The sequence below is a fragment of the Capra hircus genome, chromosome 13 (assembly GCF_001704415.2).
Source record: "Capra hircus breed San Clemente chromosome 13, ASM170441v1, whole genome shotgun sequence".
Taxonomy (NCBI): Eukaryota; Metazoa; Chordata; class Mammalia; order Artiodactyla; family Bovidae; genus Capra; species Capra hircus.
In genome coordinates, this window is record NC_030820.1 from 74,110,257 (window position 1) to 74,131,960 (window position 21,704).

The 21,704-nt window shown below is 51.8% G+C and overlaps 2 protein-coding genes across 2 annotated transcripts; one reads left to right on the forward strand and one right to left on the reverse strand.

Annotated features, from left to right (window-relative positions):
- Nucleotides 1,219-7,506, forward strand: SNX21 (sorting nexin family member 21). The gene is made up of 4 exons (XM_018056875.1): nucleotides 1,219-1,285; nucleotides 1,681-2,385; nucleotides 2,819-2,997; nucleotides 6,430-7,506. Exons 1-4 carry the CDS (start codon nucleotides 1,219-1,221, stop codon nucleotides 7,102-7,104), a joined length of 1,626 nt encoding a protein of 541 aa, XP_017912364.1. The 3' UTR covers nucleotides 7,105-7,506.
- On the reverse strand, nucleotides 7,503-21,636 carry ACOT8 (acyl-CoA thioesterase 8). Its single transcript, XM_005688611.3, has 6 exons — nucleotides 21,401-21,636; nucleotides 19,763-19,899; nucleotides 13,525-13,750; nucleotides 9,911-10,065; nucleotides 9,197-9,391; nucleotides 7,503-7,742 (listed from the first exon to the last, which is right to left on the reverse strand). The coding sequence occupies exons 1-6, from the start codon at nucleotides 21,517-21,519 to the stop codon at nucleotides 7,624-7,626; spliced, it is 951 nt and encodes a 316-aa protein (XP_005688668.2). The 5' UTR covers nucleotides 21,520-21,636; the 3' UTR covers nucleotides 7,503-7,623.

A 21,704-nucleotide genomic window follows, 5' to 3' on the forward strand; every position in this document is an offset into this window, starting at 1 on the left:
CCAGCAATCCTTTGTTCATTAGTTTGTTCTTTAATTTATTTGGCGAAATAGATAAAGTCCAAACTCAGTGTGGCCAAGCAAGTTCCCACTGATCCTTCCATTCTCATTCCCCACCTTACATGTGGTTCTGCTCTGGTTCAAGCTAAAATGCAGCTTCAAACACCATCTTTTATAGCCCTCCAAGCCCTTGCACATGTAGGTTTGTTGGTTTTTTTTTTTTTTTTAATATTATTTGGCTGTGCTGGGTCTTAGTTGAGGCATGCGGTACGTTCCATCTTCATTGAGGCATGCAGGATCTTTAGTTGTGGCCTATGAACTCTTAGTTGCAGCATGTGGGATCCAGTTCCCTTATCAGGGATTGAACTTGGGGCCCCCCACACTGGGAGCTCAGAGTCTTAGCCACTGGACCAGGAGTGAAGTCCCTTAGTTTCTTCGTCTTAAAAATGACAATTCTTGTCCACTAACAGCCTTTTCCCCAGGAGGTTGTGAGGGTTAGATATGACACCTTTTCAAGTGCCTAGAACCAGGTGGAGGATACCATGGAACCTCAGGAAATAAGAGCCTTGCCTCTTCTGCACCGGGGGATGGCAGGGAGTGTGTTCCATTCAAAGCCATTCCCCCACCCCTCTCTCCTGCACATTTAAAAAGGGCAGGAGTGGACTTCCCTGGTGGCATGGAGGATAAGAACCTGCCTGCCAAAGCAGGGGACATGAGTTCAATCCCTGGTCTGAGAAGATTCCACATGCTGCGGAGCCACTAAGCCCATGCTCCACAGCTACTGAACCCTCGCTCCAGAGCCGAGGGTTGGAGCCGCAACTTCCAAGCCCAAGTACTGCAACTGCTGAAGCCCAGGTGCCTGGAGCATGTGCTCTGCAACAAGAGAAGCCACTGCAATGAGAAGCCTGTGAACCACAACAAAGCCAAGAGTAGCCCCTACTCGCCACAACTAGAGAAGGCCAGGCAAAGCAACGAAGCCCCAGCGCACCCAAAAGTAAAATTAAAAAAAAAAATTTAAAGAAGTAGTTACCATCAGAGATTTTATCTGATCATACGATATAACTAGCAATATCTGCCCTGCTAGGGACTGATAGCTAGGCCTTCTGACAGGAAGGGACAATAAATTCTGGACCTACAGCTGCCTTCTGGATAAAAGATAAAAACACAGCTCGTTAGAGGAATTGCTGAGATTGCAACTGACATCGGGAGATAAAAAACAGGATGTGGAACTCAGGAGACCTGGGCTGCAAGGCTCCACTCTCAGAAACCTCTGGCAAGCTGTGGGCAAGTAACGCAGCCTCTCTGGGTCTGTTTCCTCGTTTGTCTATGTGCTATGTGTGAGGCAGGCTCAAATGAGATTGTAAGAGCGTGTGAACACTGGAGAAACAATAATCGTTGTGTAACTGATGATCCTCTTAGCCCCTGCTCTGAGCTAAGCCCTGGACTAGGGTCCTTTCGGAGAGCTGAAGAAATCGTGCTTCAGTTCTTATTGTTCTTGTTTTGGGTATGAGAAAACCTAGGCCAATCGAGGTTAGATTCCATCTCAGATCACATGGCTTCTCTTGGCCTCGGTTTCCTCCCAGGAGAGATGGGTTTCTGACTGCCGCGCAGTGACTTTGGAAAGTTAAAGAGTGCTGGGTGGAAATGAGGGGACAGTCTGCGGCCAACCTGGGTCTCCGGGAGGGGTGGGCGGACTCAAGGAGGGCGTAGGCCCCTCCGGATTGGGGACGATCCCGGAGGAGGCCTGGCCTACCCAGGATTCCCATAGCCCTCCTGGAGCGAAGGGCCCGGGATTCCCGGGCGGCTCCGGGAGCGGGCGGGGCGGGAGGCGGGCCAGCCGCAGGAAGGGGCCGGAGCGGCGCTCGGAGCGGACTGGGCCGGTTCGGTGCAACCCGGTCGGCCTCGGCCAGCCTCCGGGAGCTGCACCGGGGAGCGGGGCGCCCCAGGGCACAGGAGGCAGAGCCGCGGGGAGAACCCCCGATCCCCACAACGGGCAGGGGCGGGACCTCCCCGGCGCCCCGCCCTCCCCCGCCCCGGGCCCCGCCCCGCCCCCTCCCGGCGCGGGGCCGGGGTCCACCTCCCGCCCCGGCCCGCGACCCGGCGTCGCGCGCTCCCCCCGGGGTGCCATGGCCTCGCGGCTCCTGCACCGGCTGCGGCACGCCCTGACTGGCGACGGCCCCGGGGAGGCGGCGGCCGGCCCCGAGGCCGAGCAGTTCCCGGAGAGCTCGGAACTGGAGGACGACGATGCCGAGGGCCTGTCGTCCCGCCTCAGCGGCACCTTGAGCTTCACCAGCGCCGAGGACGACGACGAGGAGGACGGCGAGGACGACGACGACGCTGACCCCGACCCGCTGTCCGCTGGCGACCGGGTGGCGGGAGAAGACGCAGGCGAGTGCGGGAGGATGGAGGCGGGAACCCTGGGCTCGGTTAGGCCTCCACCCCGGCCGCGTTCCCGAATTGATCCAACCGAAACTCGAGACACTTCTTTTAAGTGCGTCCCGCTGCCTCTTGGCTGTGTGACCTTGAGAGACTCACACCACCTCTCTGGGCCAAGTTCCCTTGTGTCAAATCACTCGCATCTCAGGGTTGTTTAGAGCGTGAAATGTACAGTCTGGGATACAAACGGTAGTACTGTGCTAGGGATGTTTGCGGGGTGGAGATGTTTATTTAACTCCTACTGTCTGCCCGGCAGGTGTTTGGCTCCGGGTCCCTCTCTGGCCCTCCGTTTCCGTTTATGTCAGATAGGGATAAAGCCTTTGTCATTCGTTGGGAGGAGGATGAATGAGGTCAGGCGCCTAATTTACGTCAAACCTGGCCCCAGGCCCATCCTGTGCTCAAGCAGAACGGAGTCCCCCACCTGATGGGCAGCGGGGCAGTCAGCTCCTGACCCGGCAGTTGCAAGATTTCTGGAAGAAGTCCCGGAACACCCTGGTACCCCAGCGGCTGCTCTTTGAGGTGACCAACGCCACCGTGGTTAAGGACCCACCCTCCAAGTACGTGGTGAGTGAGGGTCCAGGACCCTGAGCTATGAGTCTTAGAAGACCCTGGCTTAGAGAAAGTAGGGGAAACTTCAGCATCCTGGGTGATCTGGCTGTGTAGTTATAAATGGCTGCCCCATTTGACAGATGGGAAAACTGGGGCCAGAAAAGGGCTGTAACTTGAGCAGATCCTCAGGCAAATGAACCTATCCTATCCCAGTTTTGAGACTAAGAACTACTGTGCATGTCCTCTGCCCCCTGGACTTTTGCAAACTGTCACAAGATGCAAGATACATGGGGAAGAATATTATCTGAGTAAGACTTGAGACCAAGTTGGTATTGGTTGGAAAACTGGGCTTGGGATCCAGATCTTGATTCAGATCCCAGTTATTACCAGTTGTTTGACTTCAGGTGAGTTGTGAAACCTTGACTAACCCGTCTTCTCACCTGAACAATGGGGATAATGCAGGAGTTAAACGAGACAGTACACAGAAAGCCGTTCGCATTGTGCCTTGAAGTGCTCGATAAAATGGTAGTTCTGTTATTACTATTTTACTTTGGGTTGAAAATGTCAGGCATTTAGGGCCTGTTGTGGCCTCTTTGCAACCCAGAAGAGTCAGTTCTCCAGCACTCACACCTGTACAGAATGAGCTGATCCGAAGGACTGGACTTAGGGGACTGGTGTGTGTGCGTGCCTTCAGTCGTGTCCGACTCTTTGCAGCCCCGTGGACCATAGCCCACCAGGCTCCTCTGTCCATAGGATTTTCCAGGCAAGGATACTGGAGTGGGTTGCCATTTCCTTCGCCAGGGGATTGGTGGATTGGGGTAAAGATCAGTCAGTGGTGGGGGTTGCGGGGGGGCAGGCTGATTTCCTGACTGTGGAAAGGAGGAACACATGGAGGATGCGGTTGGCCTGGTCCTGAAACCCAGCCTAACCTGGCTGGTCGTGGCAGCAGCAGCTCCCTGCCTCTCACTTCCCTCCTCTTCCCCACCCTCCTCCATTTTTGACTCAGCAGGAAGGGGGCCTGGAGCCCTGTCCCACATCTGGACTTCTCCACCCCTTTCTGAGGCTCTCAGTGAAAAAAGGGCCACGCCCTCGGGGCAGCTGCTCCAGTTTCACCGAGGATGACTCTGATGATCGAGTCTTGAGCGGCAGAAGTCCTGGCTGGGGGTCATGCACAGGAAGGGGGCGCAAGGAGCAGCTGAGAGACAGGGAAGTTGGGAGCAGCTCTGGGAAGAGAATGACATGATAGAGCCAAGCCTGGCCTGGGCCGGGCCTGGGAGAATCCCAGGGAATCAGGAGCCTGGGGGTGGGTCACAAAGAGTCAGACATGACTGAGTGACTAGGCAACAAATCCTGCTTCAACATCTGCTGGAGATTAAGAGCAGACTTTGGAATTAGGTCGGCCTGGGTTTGAGTCTCAGCTGGGCCATTTACCAGCTGTGTGACTTAGAGGAGGTCTTTAAACCCTTTGCCTTCTCTGGGAGCCTGCTTCCTGGGCTGACAGAGGTATGGACACCTTCCTCACAGTGAGGTTGTGATGGTGAAACAGTGGCTGTGAAGAACGCACACGGTGTGGTGCAGGGTAGTGCTCAGCTAATGATCCTCGTTATTACCTGTCACGTAGGACAACAGAAGGATCAGGCAATGGATCTAAAATGGGTTTTTGTCCAAAAACTACCAATGAAAATAAAACCTAGATGAGCATAAGGGGTCACTATAGATGAGGGCTTCCTGAAATGTGTTCTGCAGAAAATTGGTTCCCTGGAATATGAATAACTGTCCCTTTAAAGAAAAAACAAAAGCTTTACAGTCGATATGTAATGTTTTAGGAATGCAGAGTTGAACTAGAGTAAAATAAGTTTCTTTATGGTTAAACTTTCTAATCCTGAATACTAGTTAGACTGAATCTTCCAGGGTGAGCAGGCAAACCTGACTGAGCAGGCGTGGCTCTGATATTGGCAGTTTCACGGAACAGATTTGAGAATAAAATCTGCGTTTGGTGTTAGTACACTTTTAACATCTGTGTGTGTGTATGTGTGTGTGTGCGTGCCCAGTTGCAACCTAGTGCTTGCTAATCCCCTTTTTAGACCTGTTAGCTCAGCATTATTATAAGATTAAGGCATATTTGGCTTCTCAGACCTGGTGGGAAGCTTAGTGGTCATCTTGTTCAGTGTTTCCCAAACGTCCATCTCCCTCACAATTTTGGTCCTATCTAAATGCTACTTTTACCATTTGGTGCTTATCACTTTTCTTCAAATAAACCTATTTTTTTAAAATAACTTTAAAAGACTTTACAAAACAACTGTATATGGGAAACTTGACTAACTCACCATAAAGAGAAGATAACCATAAAAATAAAAGCAGTGAAACAGAGTCTGACTGGATGCTGCTGCCTGGAGGTGGCGCTGACAGATTCTTTCTGGCCCTTCTGTAAAAACGGAGCTGAGAAGTGTTGGAGAAGGGCTTTTGTGAACCAAACAGAGAGCTTCTCAATTTGTAGTCAGAAAGATTCACAGAGAATGAGAGGGGGTATCACCTCCTGCCTCTATTCAAGTGTTATTCACTCCAGTACTTACCACCTAAACATCCCGGGGACTGACGTTTGTTCCCGTCCCACACCTGAGTAAACAGTGAGCTGGGCCAGCGCTCCATTCACTGGAGTGGAAGTGGACCCAAGAAGGGGACCACCCTGCCTGACTTCCATAGTGAGGGAGCATCTGACCCAAGGGTGGAACTTGGGTCCCAGTCCAGTGTGCTTTACACTGGTCACTATTGGGACTGTCTCAAGACCTGTGTTGAGGGTCTGGATGGGAATAACCCAGCCATGTGGAGCCATGTGTCCAGAATCAGCTCCAAGCTGATCCTAAAGGTTGGCCTGGAGATGGGCCTGGGTTTCAACACACAGCTGGTTTTCCAGAGGGGCTGTCAGAAGAGCTCGCTTCCCAATGGGAGGGGCTTCCCAGGTGGCACTAGTGGTAAAGAACCTGCCAGCCAAGGCAGGAGACATCAGACCTGGGTTCGATCCCTGGGTGGGAAAGATCCCTTGGAGGAGGGCATGGCAACCCACTGCAATATTCTTGAAGCCTGAAGTGAAGTGAAGTGAAGCCTGGTGGGCTATAGTCCATAGGGTCGCAGAGAGTCGGACATGACTGAAGCGACTTAGCACGCACTCCCTGGAAAGGGTGAGGGGGGCAGCCATCCAGGCGCTAAAGCTCATCTCTGTCTTTTTCTCCCTGTGCTGCCTTGGGCCTGGGTCATTTCAGACGAGCCTCAGGTAAGATGAGACTGGGCTCCCCGGCTGCAGCCCTGGCAGCTCCCACCCTCCAGGCTCAATCTCCAGGGTGAAGGGAAGGGGTGGGGGAAGAGAGTTGGAAGTGGAGGTGGGGGGATCAGGGAGGGAAGGGGCCCGGGGACACCCTGCCTCTGCCCTGACCCCTGCCCTCCCTGCAGCTCTACACCCTCGCCGTGATGGGCCCGGGGTCAACGGATAGCCAGCCGGCCCAGATCTCCCGCCGCTACTCAGACTTTGAGCGGTTGCACCGAAACCTGCAGCGGCAGTTCCGGGGCCCCATGGCTGGCATCTCCTTCCCCCGCAAGCGCCTGCGCCAGAACTTTACCGCCGAGACGATCGCCCGCCGCAGCCGGGCCTTCGAGCAGTTTCTGGGCCACCTCCAGGCTGTGCCTGAGCTGCGCCACGCTGCGGACCTGCAGGACTTCTTCGTGCTGCCCGAGCTGCGGCGGGCACAGAGCCTCACCTGTACCGGCCTATACCGCGAGGCCCTGGCGCTCTGGGCCAACGCCTGGCAGCTACAGGCCCAGCTGGGCATCCCCTGTGGCCCAGACCGACGTCTGCTAACCCTGGCGGGGCTGGCCGTGTGCCACCAGGAGCTGGAGGATGCCGGAGAGGCCCGGGCATGCTGTGAGAGGGCCCTACAGCTGCTGGGGGCTGAGAGCCCGCACCCTCTGCTGGCCCCCTTTCTGGAGGCCCACGTGCGGCTCTCCTGGCGCCTGGGCCTGGACAAACGCCACTCTGAGGCCCGGCTCCAGGCCCTGCAGGAGGCAGGCCTGACCCCCACGCCACCTCCCAGTCTTAAAGAGTTACTCATCAAGGAGGTGCTGGACTAGTGTCACCTAGACTTAAGGCCACTGTGGGAGAGGCGCCGCCCCTGGATGGGGGGTGGGCTGGGGGGCTGATGAGGACACAGACAGCTGCTGAGAGGCTCTCTGGGGTGCTGGGAACCCCAAGAAGGTCCACAGAGAATTTGCAGCAGATGAAGGAAACGTGCTGCTTCTGTTGAGCTGCGCTCAGGACAAGCTGGGATGGTGCAGGGAGAAAGTCTGACGCTGCCTCTCCAGCTTATGAATACCTGGGGGCTGTTGTGACCCAGGTCAGGGTCGATGGTCTGTCTTCCTGCAGGCCAGCCTGGCTGAAGAGCCAGGGACTGTGGCCGTGGAGTCCTGGAGTTGATGGCTGGAGGGAGGGCTGCGATCCTGGCCCAGGGGCATTAAAGGGCAGCAGCTCCCGTGGTTTGAGTCTCTTTATTGGACCCCAGACAGAAGGCCCAGCCCTGGATGGTAATCCTGCCTTAGGAGTAGGGGGAGAAGGGAGAGCCTTGAAGCCCTAGGCCCAGCTGGCACCTCTGGCTACAGCTTGCTCGTTGAGTCCCAGGGCTTAACTCGGATCACACCCTCCTGGGCACAGGACACAGCCAGGACCCCGTCCTGACGCCACAGCCGCCCGTGAACCAGGCCCCGGGAGCTGCCTGCGGATGAAGAGAAGAGTCTCAATGGCCTGTCTCCTGCTGCCCAGCCAAACGCGCTCCTTGCAAGAGGTGCAACTCAGGTTGGGCCACCCCATGCCAGAGCCACGCTTGGTGGTATGGTCACTCCCAATCTCCAAGCACCCCTTTAGGAGCCTATTATGTAACTCCTCCCAAGGGAGCCCCACTTGATGGTTTAAAAGCACTTTCATGTATCTGCTGACTTCCTCCAAAAAAAAAAGAATCCCAAGGGGAGAAGTTCTGAGTACAGTCTGATTCAGAAGTTCAGCTAGGCGGATCTGCCCAACCTCTGGCCACTTGTGTAAGGAAACCCATCAGTTCCCTTTGTAATAAATCCGGCCCTCCAGGCCAGTCATTCATATTATTAAAAATTTTTAAAAACTCTTCCACAATCATGGGGCAAAGGGGCTCAGGGGAGAGGATATGAAGCCATGAGGAGCCTAGGCACCACCACCCCCCCGCCCCCCGCCCCGCACATGGAGATTCTCCCTTGCTACCCAGGGATGGAGTCTGACATTTAGGAAGGGAACTGCTGGTTTCTTTTAAGCACAGTACAGCCCACTTAGTTCTCACGGTAGCCGAGTAAAGCAGGCCTTGTCCTGTATTCCAGATGATGACACTCTAGGCTTGGGAAACTGGCCTTAAGGATCAGGTCAAAGCCGAACCCAAGAGACCTACCATCAAGGTGGCTGTTCCTGTGCTGTGATGCTGTTGGTTCTTGAGAGTCCCTCTTCCCTGAGTATAAAGAGTCCCTTAAGTTTTGTCCCTGTTTCACAAAACAAGGCTTCTCTTTGTTTGAAATGCTCTTCCTTGGAACAGAACCCAGGGCTCTGAGACCAGGCACTGATGAACAAGTCTGGGTTTCTTGCTTCACAATATAAGGAGGGTCCAAGCAGTGGGGCCCCTACACTGCTGAGGGCCCCAACCCCCAGCCAGGCTGTCAGAATCACTTAGGGAATCTTTGTAAACTTTCCTGGACCTCATCCAAGCCCTGCAGTCAGAATCTTGGGGGTCAAATCTGGGAATGTTTTGAAAAAGCTCTCCCGAGAGGTGGAAGAATAGGCCCCCAGCTTTGGATCCCTCTGCTCTGGTGCAACCCTATCTGTGTAGGCAAGGAAAAAGACTCAGAGTGGAGATGGGACTTGCCCAGCATCACACAGAGAATCTGAAGTGGTTCTGGGACTAGCACTGAGCCTCAGAAAAAGTGAATCATGTCCCCAGCATGTTACAGAAATTAGCTGAGCAGGTGTCCTGTCCTCAGGCCACACCCTGTCATTTTGGAGACAAGGATGCCGCAGCCTGCGGAAGCAGGAGAGGAAGTGATCTGTGCAGCACTCCACAGTAAGAGGAGCATCACCCAAGAAAGCAGGCTCCCTGCCCTCCCCACCAAAGGCACCAAGGTCAGTACCCTCGTCTCCCGTGACCCCAGTACTCACCGGCCCAGGGGCTCTCACACTCATAGAGCATCCAGTGGTCAGCTCGGAAAGGGGCATGGAACCACATGGAGTGGTCCAGAGAGACCATGAAGTCCACCTTGTACTGCCAGCGGTGGGGCAGTATTGCTGTGCCCAGGAAGGCAAAGTCCGAGATATAGGCCGCCACACAGCAGTGCATCTTCATGTCGCCCTCGCCTGCAATAGGTTCCAGTCCCATCAGCCCTGGGCTCCTGGGCTTTACAGCACAGGACCTGCAGGGAGGTGGGGAGAAAGGGGCTGCCGTGCACAGACGTGCAGACTCTTCACAAGGGCACCTGGCCCGAGGGTGTGTGTGCGTGTGTGTGATGGAGGCCAAGGGAGACAGAGAGTGGGGGAGGGCAGGGGTGGGTGAGGACTGAAATCCTCCCCCTGCCTCCCACCCTGGACCTTGAAAGTATCTTCTTCCAGTTTTGCACAAAGGCACCTTATGCTTAGCAGGGGACCTGGAGAAGAATCTCGGCCAGGTGCCTTGCCTTCCCCAGGAAAGGCCCACGTGAGGATTCCCGTCACTTCCCCATTCTACCCCTGCAAAAGGCTGCGCTCACTTCTCTGTCACTCAGATAAGAAAATGGGCCCACAGTGTGGGAGGACCATGTTCAAGGCCACCCAGGGCAGAGGAGGTGCAGGTCTAGAACCCGGAAGAGAGTTTCCTTTCAGGCCGTGGGGTCCGCTTACCAATATGGCCCCGGGCTCGCACCCAGAACATCTGTTTGGGCTCCATTTTCTTCAGTTTGCATGGAGCAGTTGGGTTTACCAGCTTGATCTCAATGGGCACCTCCTGGGCAGCAATTCGGTTCAGCCCCACTTGGTACTTCTGGAATTTCGGGTCCCTGAAAGTAAAGGGGAGAGGGGTGGGAAGACCCCGGAAGATGGGGAACCTGTCTGAGCTGCCTCTTCTGACCCCGCTCGTTCCTCCACAGGAACTCCTGACATCCCCAGGCCTCTCCTCCCCTCCAGGAGGCAGGATAGGACAGTATCTGCATCCTTTCTTTGCCACCGAGGAGCCCTGTGGCCTGCTGCAAGTTAGTCATCATCAGCCTTTTTCCCATCTGCAAAATGGGGGTGATGACAGTCACCTCCCTCATAGTTAACACTGGGGAGGAGACAACATAATGCATGTGAAGCCAACACACCAGCCACGGGGCTACCCTGTAATGGGCCCAGCTCCAGGCAGTTCACATCCATGAACTCACATGCTATCTTCCCTGCTCTCTGAGAAGTGGAGCGGAAGTAGAGGGTGCAGACAGCCAGCTCAGGAAGTGCACGGGGGCGGGAGTTGGTCTGGCTCCTCCTCGGTTCCTGCTCTTAACCGCTTCTCTATTCTAACCCTCAGGAAACAGGCTGCCCTACTTAGACTGACTTACCTAACCTGAGCCACTGGGGACACTGTCTCCCGGGGGAAGGAGCCCATTTCCAGGGAAGCCCCTTTGCCACAGGGAACACCACCCCTCGTGCCCCTAGCGCTCTTCCCCGGTATTTCATTTCCCTCCCTTTCCCCTTGAGCCTTGATGGAAACTTCTGTGATGATGGAATGCTCTGGTCCACTGTGGTGGCCACTAGCCACATCAGGCTGCTGAGGGCTTGACATGTGGCCAGTGTGATCGAGGAACAGATTTGAATTAACTCTGTTTAATGTTAATAAACTCAACACAGCCCCCTGTGGTTAGTGGTTTCCTTATGGGAGACACAGTTCTAGATTTGGGGACCTTTAAGAACAAGGTCCTCCTTTCATTCTCAAAGTTTTTTATTTAATTTATTTTTGCCTGCGGCATGTGAGATCTTAATTCCCCAAACAGGGACTGAACCCCAAGCCCCCTGTAGTGAAAGTTAACTGGGCCGCCAGGGAGAAAAGAAGAGGAAGAAAGTGAAAGTTGCTCAGTCATGTCCAACTCTTTGCAATCTCATGGGCTGTTCAGTCCATTGAATTCTCCAGGCCAGAATACTGGAGCAGGTTGCCGTTGCCTTCTCCAGGGGATCTTCCCGACCCAGGGATTGAACCCAGGTCTCCTTCTCAAATATTTTGGAGCTCTGACCACACACCAGGCTCCATGTTTATTCCTCTCTGTCAAGAGTGGCATAACTATAATTTACTGAGTGCTCACTAAGCACCTTGTTATCACTTATCTCTGTCATCCTCACAGCAGCCTTACGAGGTAGGGATTCCGATGGATTTTATAACTGATCACAAGCTCAAAGTGGGAAAGCAACTTGCCAGACTCACACAGCGGGCAGTGACAGAGTCCAGATCTGAGCCCAGGCCTTTCCCAGGTTCGGAAGCACATTCGCGTCACACTGCGCTGACTCCCCTGCACGGGGCACTGGGCAGTGGAGCCCTCCTTACCACCCAGCTGTGAAGCAGGCGGGGCAGAAACAATGACCCCCATTTTTCATATGAAGAAGCAGGGCTCTGAGAGGCTGGAGAGGGCAAAGCTACACAGCAGGTGGGCACCAAGAGAGGTGGAGCCCTGGCAGGAATCAGTAACCGAGCAGGAACCTGTGGGCACCTCTGTCAAGTTTAAGATTAACTTCCATATCTGAACCTTTATTCCTTTTCTTGTTCAAAACGTGTTCTCCTCAAGACTGAAGAGTATCGAAAGAAGGGTGGGAACTGTAACTGAGCAGGACGCTGGGGGGCCTTCTGGGGACAGGTCTTCATCCACTTCTTTGGCTTTCGCTCCTCTCTGAGGTACCCAGGTACCCAGCATTTGATGCACATTTCCTGAGTTGTTCTACAGCTGTGAAAACTCCCCACCAAATGGAAGATGTTAACTACTGATGACCATGAGCACATAGCCCCGGGGCCTCCTGGAACCTAGGGACTGATAAGGTTCACCCCTGAGACACTGCCCTGTTATGTCAGCATCAGCCAATCAGAGACCTGCGCATGAGCGGATCTCATGCCCTGCAGCCCGCCCCACCCCGCCTTTCTTCTTTTAATATTTATCTATTTACTTTTATTTGGCTGTGCTATGTCTTAGTTGTGGTAGGGGGGTTCTTTGATCTTTGCGGTACTCAGGATCTGTTTGTTTCTGTATGCGGGATCTAGTTCCCCAACCAGGGATTGAACCCAGGCTCCCTGCACTGGCAACACAAAGTCTTAGCCACTGAACCACCAGGGAAGCCCCCAGCTTTTTTTTTTTTTTAATTGGAGGATAACTGCTTTACAGTGTCATGTTAGTTTCTGCTGTACAACATGTATCTGATGGGGACAGAGTTAAGGGACAAAACAGGTGATTAAATAGTGAATCCCACTAGGAGATTGGGGGCTTCCCTGGTAGCTCAGCTGATAAAGAATCCATCTGCAATGCAGGGGACCCTGGTTCGATTCCTGGGTCGGGAAGATCCCCTGGAGAAGGGATAGGCTACCTACTCCAGTATTCTTGGGCTTCTCTGATGGCTCAGCTGGTAAAGAATCTGCCTGCAATGCAGAAGATTAGGGATCGATACCTGGGTGGGGAAGATCCCCTGGAGGAGGGCATGGCAACCCACTCCAGTATTCTTGCCTGGAGAATCCCATGGACAGAGGAGCCTGGCGGGCTACAGTCCATGAGGTTGCAAAGAGTCAGACACGACTGAGCCCCCACAACTAAGCAGTAAGGGATTGTTGAGTAGAAAAAGTATGGGAAACCCTGGTACGTTGTTCATGATTCCTCAAGAAAGCAGGTTTGTTTAGCAACAAAGCCACGCAGCAGAAAAACACGAGACCTGCCCCCAAAACAACGAGACTCACATCCTGCCCAGCGAGCTCAGTAAGTCAGTGATCCCTGGGACATACTCTGCACACATGAAACACAGTCATTTGTGGACCTAGCTTGACCACGCAGGGACAGGAAAACTTCCCTGCTCAAGCTGGAGCAGAAGCTGATGTTGGAAGCATGACATAAACTCAAGAAAGACAAAGACGTTCTTCTCCTCCCCACTTTTCCTTCGATTTTAAAACTGTAGCCCAGTAAGTTCTCAGGGTGCGCGGCATGTCTCTCCCTCCCACTTACAAGCCTCACAAGCATCCTCTTCTAATAAATCACTTATCAATCACTTTGCCTCCTGCTGAATTACTTTCTGTGCTGGGCCATAAAGGACTATGGTGCCGAAGCTCTTCGGAGCCCCTGAAGTGACACCGAACAGTTTCAAATCAGCTATAAGTATACCTATACTCCCTCCCTTCCACTCCCCCAATCCCAAGTCTAGCTCTTTAAAATGCTATTTGGGATCCACTGAAGGAGCCCGTGACCCGCCAATGGGTGGCAACTGCGGTTTGAACACTGTCCTAGGGCCTCCAGGTCTCTCACCTTAAACATTGGTTGATGAGGGCCTCATGGCTAAGCAGCTCCTCCGGCGGGGGCACGGCAGGCATGGAGAACTGGTGCTGCATGGGGCTGGGCTGGGCCTTCTGGAAGGAGGCCTGGCAGATAAAGATGGGCCTGCCATGTTGCACGGCCTTCACGAAGCGCACAGAGAAGCTTGCCCCTGTCCGCGTCCGCTCCACCTGGTACAGCACCGGCACCTTCGGGTCCCCTGCAGCGGGCACAAGGCACACAGTGAGCCCAAGTGAGCCCCGTAGGCCCGCTCACCTAATAGTTCTCCACTTCTTTTCTGCTCAGTAGCTACTGACTGCGGCCTGCTGAGTCCCAGGTACTGGGGATACAGGGAGGAAACCTAGACTCTGTCATCAGGATGTTCCTGGTGCAGGCAGAGCTCCTGTCCATCAGTAGCACTGGACAGAAGGGACACTGCCAGATTCCCTGCATTCAAAGCCTGGCTCTGCCACTCACCAGCTGCAGCCGTGAGACCTTGGGGAAATCACTTAACCTCTCTGAGCAGTTAGCCCATCTGTGAAATGGGAACATCATAGTGTCCATACCTCTCAGGATTTCAGTGAGGGTAAATTAGTACAGAGTTGTAAGGTGTGTTCAGAATAATATCCAGCACACACAGTAAGTTCTCTGTGTTTAAATGAAATACTCTCAGCTTTTGTCTTGTTCCACCTGTGACTGGGATCTTGTCATGAGCCCGGTACCATTCTTCTAGATCAGAGGTCAGCAGATCTGGCCTGCTGCCTGTTTTCTTTCTTTAAAATAATTGTATCTGTTTATTTTTGGCTGCCCCGGGTCTTCACTGCTTTCTGAGGGTTTTCTCTAGCTGCTGCGAGCAGGGGCAATTCTGGTTACGGCGCTCGGGCTTCTCACTGTGGTGTCTTGTTGCAGAGCACAGGCTCTAGGCACCTGGGCTTAGTGGTAGCACTCAGCCTCAGTGGTTGCAGCGTGGTCTCAGTTGCTCCGCGGAACGTGGGATCTTCCAGAGCAGGAATTGAACCCATGTCCCCTGCAACAGCAGGTGGATCATTGTCCATTGCACCACCAGGGAAGTCCCTGCTGCCTGTTTTCTTTCTGTTTTTCTTTCCTACCTTCCTTTTTTTTTTTTTTTTTTTTTGAGAACAAGCAAAGGTTATTTATTCAGAATTTAGTACATCAAGGGAGTCAGCCACAATTACTTCCATTTGGCAGAGACCCAAAGGCAGACAGAGGAGTGGGAAAGCTTTATAGTGGGGAAAGAAAAGGTTTCCGGTGTGCCCTGCTTGGAGACCACTGGCAAGGGGAAGCTACAGGTAGGCTAACTATGTAATTGATGCAGGGCGCATGTTTGGCTTTCCCTAGTTAGTCCTAAGTTGGAAACGGGTAAAAAGTAAGGAAGCTCTCAGTTATTCACCAAGTCCTGGCCATTAGGGGCTGATCCTTACAGGGACTATGGTTTGGCTTCCTAGACTGGCTGCTAGAGATGGTGGTCTGACATCCTCCAAGCCTGACTTGTAGATAGTAGGCTGGTTTCCTATGCTAGTTGCTACCAGTTGTGGCTCAGAGTACTTTTTTTTATATACGGTTTGGCCATTGTCTGATATTCATTCTCCCAAGAAAGGCCTGCTGTCAAGTCAGTTCCTTCATTCTTAATGCAAATGGAAGTCACTATGTCCTTCTCCTTTGGTATCTGCTCTGTCAATGCAAGAGGGGAAACACTGGCCCCAGGGTAAGGACTTTCAACCCTCAACAAACAGGCTGGGAAGAGTTTTTAGAGGGAGAGAGTCTTCCTGGTGTTCCTAAAGTCCTTTGGTCTGAGTCAGACGACCTTGGAGAACATCTAGGTGGTAAAACAACTTGGGGATGATTTTCAACTTTGAGATGCAAGAAGCAAGTCTAGAGAAGTGTTGTTTCTTCCACCTTGTCCAGGTGGGAAGCCCCTGCCAGGCACAGGAACTCATTCGACAGCCATAAACACGCCTGTAACGCCTTGAAGCCCAGCAGGTTTGCTCAGGTCTGCTAGCTGGCAATGCTAAAGGACATTGTTATCAGAATGGGGGCTCCTCAAGGCCTTAGTGGAGTAGAAAGTGGCAACCCACTCTAGCATTCTTGCCTAGAGAATCCCATGGACAGAGGAACCTGTTGAGCTACAGTACATGCGGTCACAAAGAGCCAGACGCAACCGAGCAACGGAGCACGCACACAAGGCCAAAGGCCTTTGAGAAGGGTTTCGCAAGAGTCCAGAAGCTGGAGATAGCTACATGAGCAGTCTGATCTCAGGGGATGGGAAAGAGGCCTCCCTTCCCTACCAAAAAAAGGTTTTCATCCAGTCCTTGGGCTACAGCTAAAATGCAGTATTTTCCATCACTAGTGATTTACCTTTCAGTATGAATGAGTTCTTGGAGAAGGCAATGGCAACCCACTCCAGTACTCGTGCCTGGAAAATCCCATGGATGGAGGAGCCTGGTGGGCTGCAGTACATGGGGTGGCGAAGAGTCGGACACCACTGAGCGACTTCACTTTCACTTTTCATTTTCATGCATTGGAGAAGGAAAGGGCAACCCACTCCAGTGTTCTTGCCTGGAGGATCCCAGGGACAGGGGAGCCTGGTGGGCTGCCGTCTATGGGGTCGCATGAAGCGACTTCGCAGCATCAGCATCAATGAGTTCTAGACCTGTTCTTTAAAATTTGTATTGGAACAGAGCAGGTAGGCTCTGCAGTATATTGAAGGAAGAGAGATAAAGAGTTATGGAGTTGAGTGCATTTGTTATATTGACCTGAAACAGATAACCAGATATTTCTCCAGCGAAGATATGTTTCTTCAGGATCAGCAGGGAATTGCAATTTGAGGTCTGCAACCATGGTGAGCCAGGTACAAGTCCTCACCCAGCAAGGGAAGGAGCCCGCTTTTATAGAGGGGGGAAAGGGGGGCTACAGTACAGTGTGATTAGGAGGGTCCTAGTAAACAAGGAGCCTATGGTTTTTCATTGGCTGATTCCTTGCCAGAAAGGAGTCTTTCTTTTTCCTCTTGGGCTCCATTGTCACAGGGCACGAGAGCGCCCTCTTCTGGCCTTCTAACACTCCTGAATGGAGGTTTCCGTTTTCAATTTTTACAGTTAAACTAAGGTATCTTCTCATGTTGGTTTCACATTAACTATGCCAAGTGGGTCTTACCCAATTGTATAGATGGGGATATTGATGCCATAAATAACATTTTTGGAGAATACAGCCAAGCCCATTTGTTTATGTATTTCGACTATTTTGCCCATAAAATCGAAAATATTTATGATCTGCCTTTATAGAACATTTTTTGACTCCTGCTGAAGAATCTCCAAGCTCTAAACCTATATCAGGGCTTCCCTGGTGGCTCAGCTGGTAAAGGAATCCACCTACAATGTGGAAGACCTGGGTTCCATCCCTGGGTTGGGAAGATCTCCTGGAGAAGGGAAAGGCTACCCACTCCAGTATCCTGGCCTGGAGAATTCCATGGACCGTACCAAGCCAGATGACAACTATCTAGAGAAATACATTAAAAAAAAAATAAACAAAAACCCAAACTCACATTCTCTCCTAGGCTTCAAGAAAAAGAATTGATACGATAAATGGCCAAGAACCAGACCCCAACCTCACAGTATCTTTTAATTAAAAATATCACTGGAGGACTTCCCTGGTAGTCCAGTGGTTAAGACTCTGTCCTTCCAATGCAGAGAACAAGGGTTTGATCCCTGGTCAGGGAACTAAGGTCTAAGATCATTGAAGCACCATCACTGTTTATAAATCTTGATATACCCGGTAGAGGGGGCTTCCCTGGTGGCTTAGCAGTAAAGAATTCACCTGCAATGCAGGAACTGAGGTTTGATCCCTGGGTCGGGAAGATACCCTGGAGCAGGAAATGGCAACCTACTCCAGTATGCTTGCCTGGGAAATCTCATGGTCAGAGGAGCCTGGCTGGCTAAAGTCCATGGGGTCACAAAGAGTTGGACACGACTTAGCAACTAAACAACACCCTGGTAGTGGGTCACATCAGAAACGAATAAGAGCTTCCCTTTCTGCCTGGCTCCCAGGAAGCTTGGAACTAGCTTTTATATAAAACTGAGATGATAGGCCTTAGCCTAGTATTCTGACACAATCATTCCCCCCAAATCCTAGTCTCCTGGCCCTTTAATTGTTTACTTTTAAAACTTTTGCCCCAAATGTTTAATTTTTTTCCCCACACTTTATTTTCTTGCAGGTTATATTCCATTACAGGTTATTAAAAGATATTGAATTCTCTATACCTCACAGTAAATCTTTGTTGCAGATCTATTTTATGTGTAATAGTTTGTATCTGTTAACCCCATACTCCTAATCTGCCTCAACTTTTATTTTATTTTTTAAATTAAGGAATTTATTTTTGGCCACATTACACGGCTTGCAGGATCTTAGTTTCCTGACCAGGGAGCGAAGCTAGTACCTTCACAGTGAAACCATGGAGTCTTAACCACTGGGCCGTTAGGGAATTCTGACTTTTAACAGTCAGTTATTTTAAGCTGTCTTCTTTCAAGAAGTTGAAAGGGGATACAAATAACTGGTGATTATTAGGATATAGCGGTGTTGGCACCATTCATTTCATACTGCTCCTAGATAGAGAATTTCCAAGGAAGTGGATGCCTCCCCTAGAACCTGAGATGGGCTCTCCCATGGTTTTGGAATTATTTCCCAAGAGTGAAAGAGAAAAGCACAGAAGGAGAACAAAGCACAGAGCTTGGAGTCACCCAACCTCAGGTTCAAATCCTGGCCTTGCCTCTCTGAGCATTATGGAAGCTGCTTACATAACCTCTTTGGGTCCAAGGTTCCTTACACGTAGAATAAACACCCCTTGGTTTTACTGAAGAGGATCAAACAAGACAGTGCAAATTGTAATCACTCCCATATATTCATTGTCAAAAAATAATGGTAAGTACTGTTTATGGAGAACTCACAACCTGCCAGGCCCTGCACTAGCTACTTCACCTACAAAGACTCAGAATTCTTTTCAGAAACTGGATAATGAAACTGGTTCAAAGGGATCAGGTAATGCCCCTACTTCCACAAAACAAAACTGTCTCACTGGGCAAGAAGGATTACAGTATCAAAAGGCCAGGATTTTTGGAGTCTACAAGCAAACTGAGGGAACCAAGGGCACAAAGGTATGTCTGCTTCCAACTGGCATAAAGGTTAAGAACAGGGCTCACCTCAAAATAAGCATTCAAATACTTTATAGCAATGGCTATCAGGAAAGGACAGGAAATCAAGGGATGGGGAGTGACAAACAGGGTATAGTATGAAAAGCTATATTTACTATTAAAGTATTCTATATTTGTATATATGCTGGGAAAGACTGAAGGCAAAAGGAGAAGTGGGCGACAGAGGATGAGATGGTTAGATAGCATCACTGACTCAATGGACATGAATTTGAGCAAACTCTGGGAGACAGTGAAGGACAGGGAAGCCTGGCAGGCTGCAGTCCTTGCGGACATGACTAATTGAGTGAACAACGATTCTATATTTGTAAAATGAAGGGGGGAAACCCACTGTCTTTCTTAATACAGATCACATTTCATAAAGTTGCATAAATTCTTCTCAGTTGATGGGACCACGCAGAAGGCAGAGACTCTTAAAATTGGGAGCATCTGCTTAGGAGTGAGATTTTTATGTTTTCTCAAAAGAGCCTGAGTTTTAAAAGATTATGCTCTTCCTTTGATTTGATCCCAGGGTTGTAAGCAGCTAGAACAATCTCGCTTGGCCCAGGCCCGCCTGCATTTTTCAGGTGGGAAGAAGGAGAGGGTGAGGAAGAGTGGTTATCTCACTCAAGGAGAGCTGGCCATCAGTGACAAAGCTCCACCTAGACCAGAGGTCTCTTGATTCCCAGGCTGGTCTCTTTTCCAAACTCCCAGCAGGGATTCCAGGACTTCTCTGAGGAACCAGCACTGGGACTGGCATGAGAAGGTGAGTAAAGGACAAAGAACAGAAGACCCACTGGGAACAGTTAAGCACCAACAAGTACCTAGTATCTCAACAGGTACTGGGTCTAAGATTCTTCCTGGCCCCTGCCTTCTTCCTCTAGGCTTCCCTGAGGGTGATCAACTAACCTCACCATCCCTCTCCCCTCCCCTTCTCTCCCGCTTTCCCCTCAGCCACCACCCCCATCCCTCAAGGCCAGAATTCTTCTGCTGAGCCACCTGGGCCGGGGTGGGGCAGGGAAGAGTCGGTTTACCTGTCCGTACAAAGTAGCAGTGCACGGAATGCACATGGACATCTTCACTCACAGACTTGGCTGCAGCCACCAGGGCCTGGCCCACGATCTGACCGCCAAACAGCCGCTGAGTTGAGGGTACCCAGTAATGCGTTCCTCTGTGGGGAGAGGGGGACAAGAGGAAAGACTTGGGGGCTGAGCCAAATCCTACAACCTTCAGTGAGCCTCCAGTGCAGGATTTCTTAACCTGATTGGGGTTTGTAATACTTTGAGAAACCTTTCCCTAGACAAATATCCTAACATCACTCTATCTACAACTCCAAGGCTTTATCTGTGGACTTCAGTTAAGGGTAATGAACCAATCCTCGTATGTTACACTAGGAGAACAGGGATCAGAAAGGGAAACTGACTTGAGAAAGGTCACACAGTTCACAAATTGCCATCCGGAGCAATATCTGGGTCTTTTGATCCCAAGTCCAATATGTCTTCCATTGCCCATACGAGGCATGTCTCAACGCCTTGAGTAGACCAAGACGAACCCCACAAGCTGCAGGTGGACTGCATTAGCTCGGCCACTTACACCCCTCAACTTTGATAGACCAGTTCTTAAAAGAACTAAATTTAGAGCTTGGAGACCCTCAGACTTCAAGTCTAACCCATTCAGTGCACAGATGAGGAAACGCAGCCCCCAGAAGTGAAAAGTCTCCCCCAGTGAAAGATTAAGAATTAAGATTAAGTCTCAAGCTTCCCACTGCCCAGCCCAGCATTTTTCATATAAGGCACTGCAAAATTCCAGGCAGTTATTTGTAGTTGGTTAAATGGAGGAAATTAAGTTAGTGCCTAAAACAGCTTCCAATAAGCCAGGAGGAGTCTTGGAAGCTGGAACTGTTACATCCCCAGTTACAGTCAAGAAATTTAAGTGACATCAGGAAGGAAACTGGCTCAGGCCTCAGAATGAATAAGGAGCTACTAGATGCCACCTCGGAGAAGGCGATGGCACCCCACTCCAGTACTCTTGCCTGGAAAATCCTATGAACAGAGGAGCCTGGTAGGCTGCAGTCCATGGGGTCGCGAAGAGTCGGACACGACTGAGCGACTTCACTTTCACTTTTCACTTTCATGCATTGGAGAAGGAAATGGCAACCCACTCCAGTGTTCTTGCCTGGAGAATCCCAGGGACGGGGGAGCCTAGTGGGCTGCCGTCTCTGGGGTGGCACAGAGTCGGACACGACTGAAGCGACTTAGCAGCAGCAGACCCCACCTAGTGGTGGTGGGGATGGAGTATGTAAAAGGAAAAAGTGACTGCAAGGAGCTGCGGACACGTTTGTTCCCTCGGACAAATCATTGCCCTTTCAGGGCTGGCTCTCCCAGGGACCTGACCCTTCCTGGGGAGGCTGCTGAGAAGGATACCTCGGATCACCACTTTATCTGCCCAGATTGCCAGGACCTCCCGGGGATGAGGCTGCACAGAGCCCCGCGCCGAGGAGGAAGCCGGGGCAGCTTCGTCAGGCACAAGTTCCCTCCCAATTACTGCAGAGGCATCGCGCACAGAGCCCATCCTCGTCCAGAGGGGTACGAGCAGAGGCAGTGGGGTTGCAGCAACCAAGATCAGAAGACTCTGACCCGATGCGGGGGTGCGGACCAGATGCGGCCGGCTACCTGAAGAGATCCTCGTCCAGCGGCTCGAGGTTGAGCACGCTGGTGACCAGGACGCTGCGGAGGTCCCCGGGTGGATCCCCGCCGCCCTGTTCGTCTTCCGGGTCCTGAGGGGGCGACATGTAGTTCACCAGCTGCCGGCACGGGCCGCTGCGCTGGAGGGACACACGCGGACACCTGAACAGAACGCGCAGCCTCGAGAGGACTCTTAAGTAACCGGAAATCTCCCTCAAGCCCTAAGAAAGAGCGAAAGCCCGCATCCTCTTTATGATTGGTCGGTGCTCCTGTCAGTCTTCGGATGGGCGAG

Coding starts and splice junctions, on each gene's coding strand:
- SNX21 (XM_018056875.1), top strand. CDS start 1,219: ATGTGGAACTCAGGAGACCTGGGCTGCAAGGCTCCACTCTCAGAAACC. Junction 1,286..1,680: donor CTCTGGCAAGCTGTGGGCAA/GTAACGCAGCCT, acceptor GGTCTCCGGGAG/GGGTGGGCGGACTCAAGGAG. Junction 2,998..6,429: donor ACCCACCCTCCAAGTACGTG/GTGAGTGAGGGT, acceptor CCCTCCCTGCAG/CTCTACACCCTCGCCGTGAT.
- ACOT8 (XM_005688611.3), bottom strand. CDS start 21,519: ATGTCGCCCCCTCAGGACCCGGAAGACGAACAGGGCGGCGGGGATCCA. Junction 19,900..21,400: donor CTGGACGAGGATCTCTTCAG/GTAGCCGGCCGC, acceptor CTCTCCCCACAG/AGGAACGCATTACTGGGTAC. Junction 10,066..13,524: donor CTCATCAACCAATGTTTAAG/GTGAGAGACCTG, acceptor CTTTACTTTCAG/GGACCCGAAATTCCAGAAGT.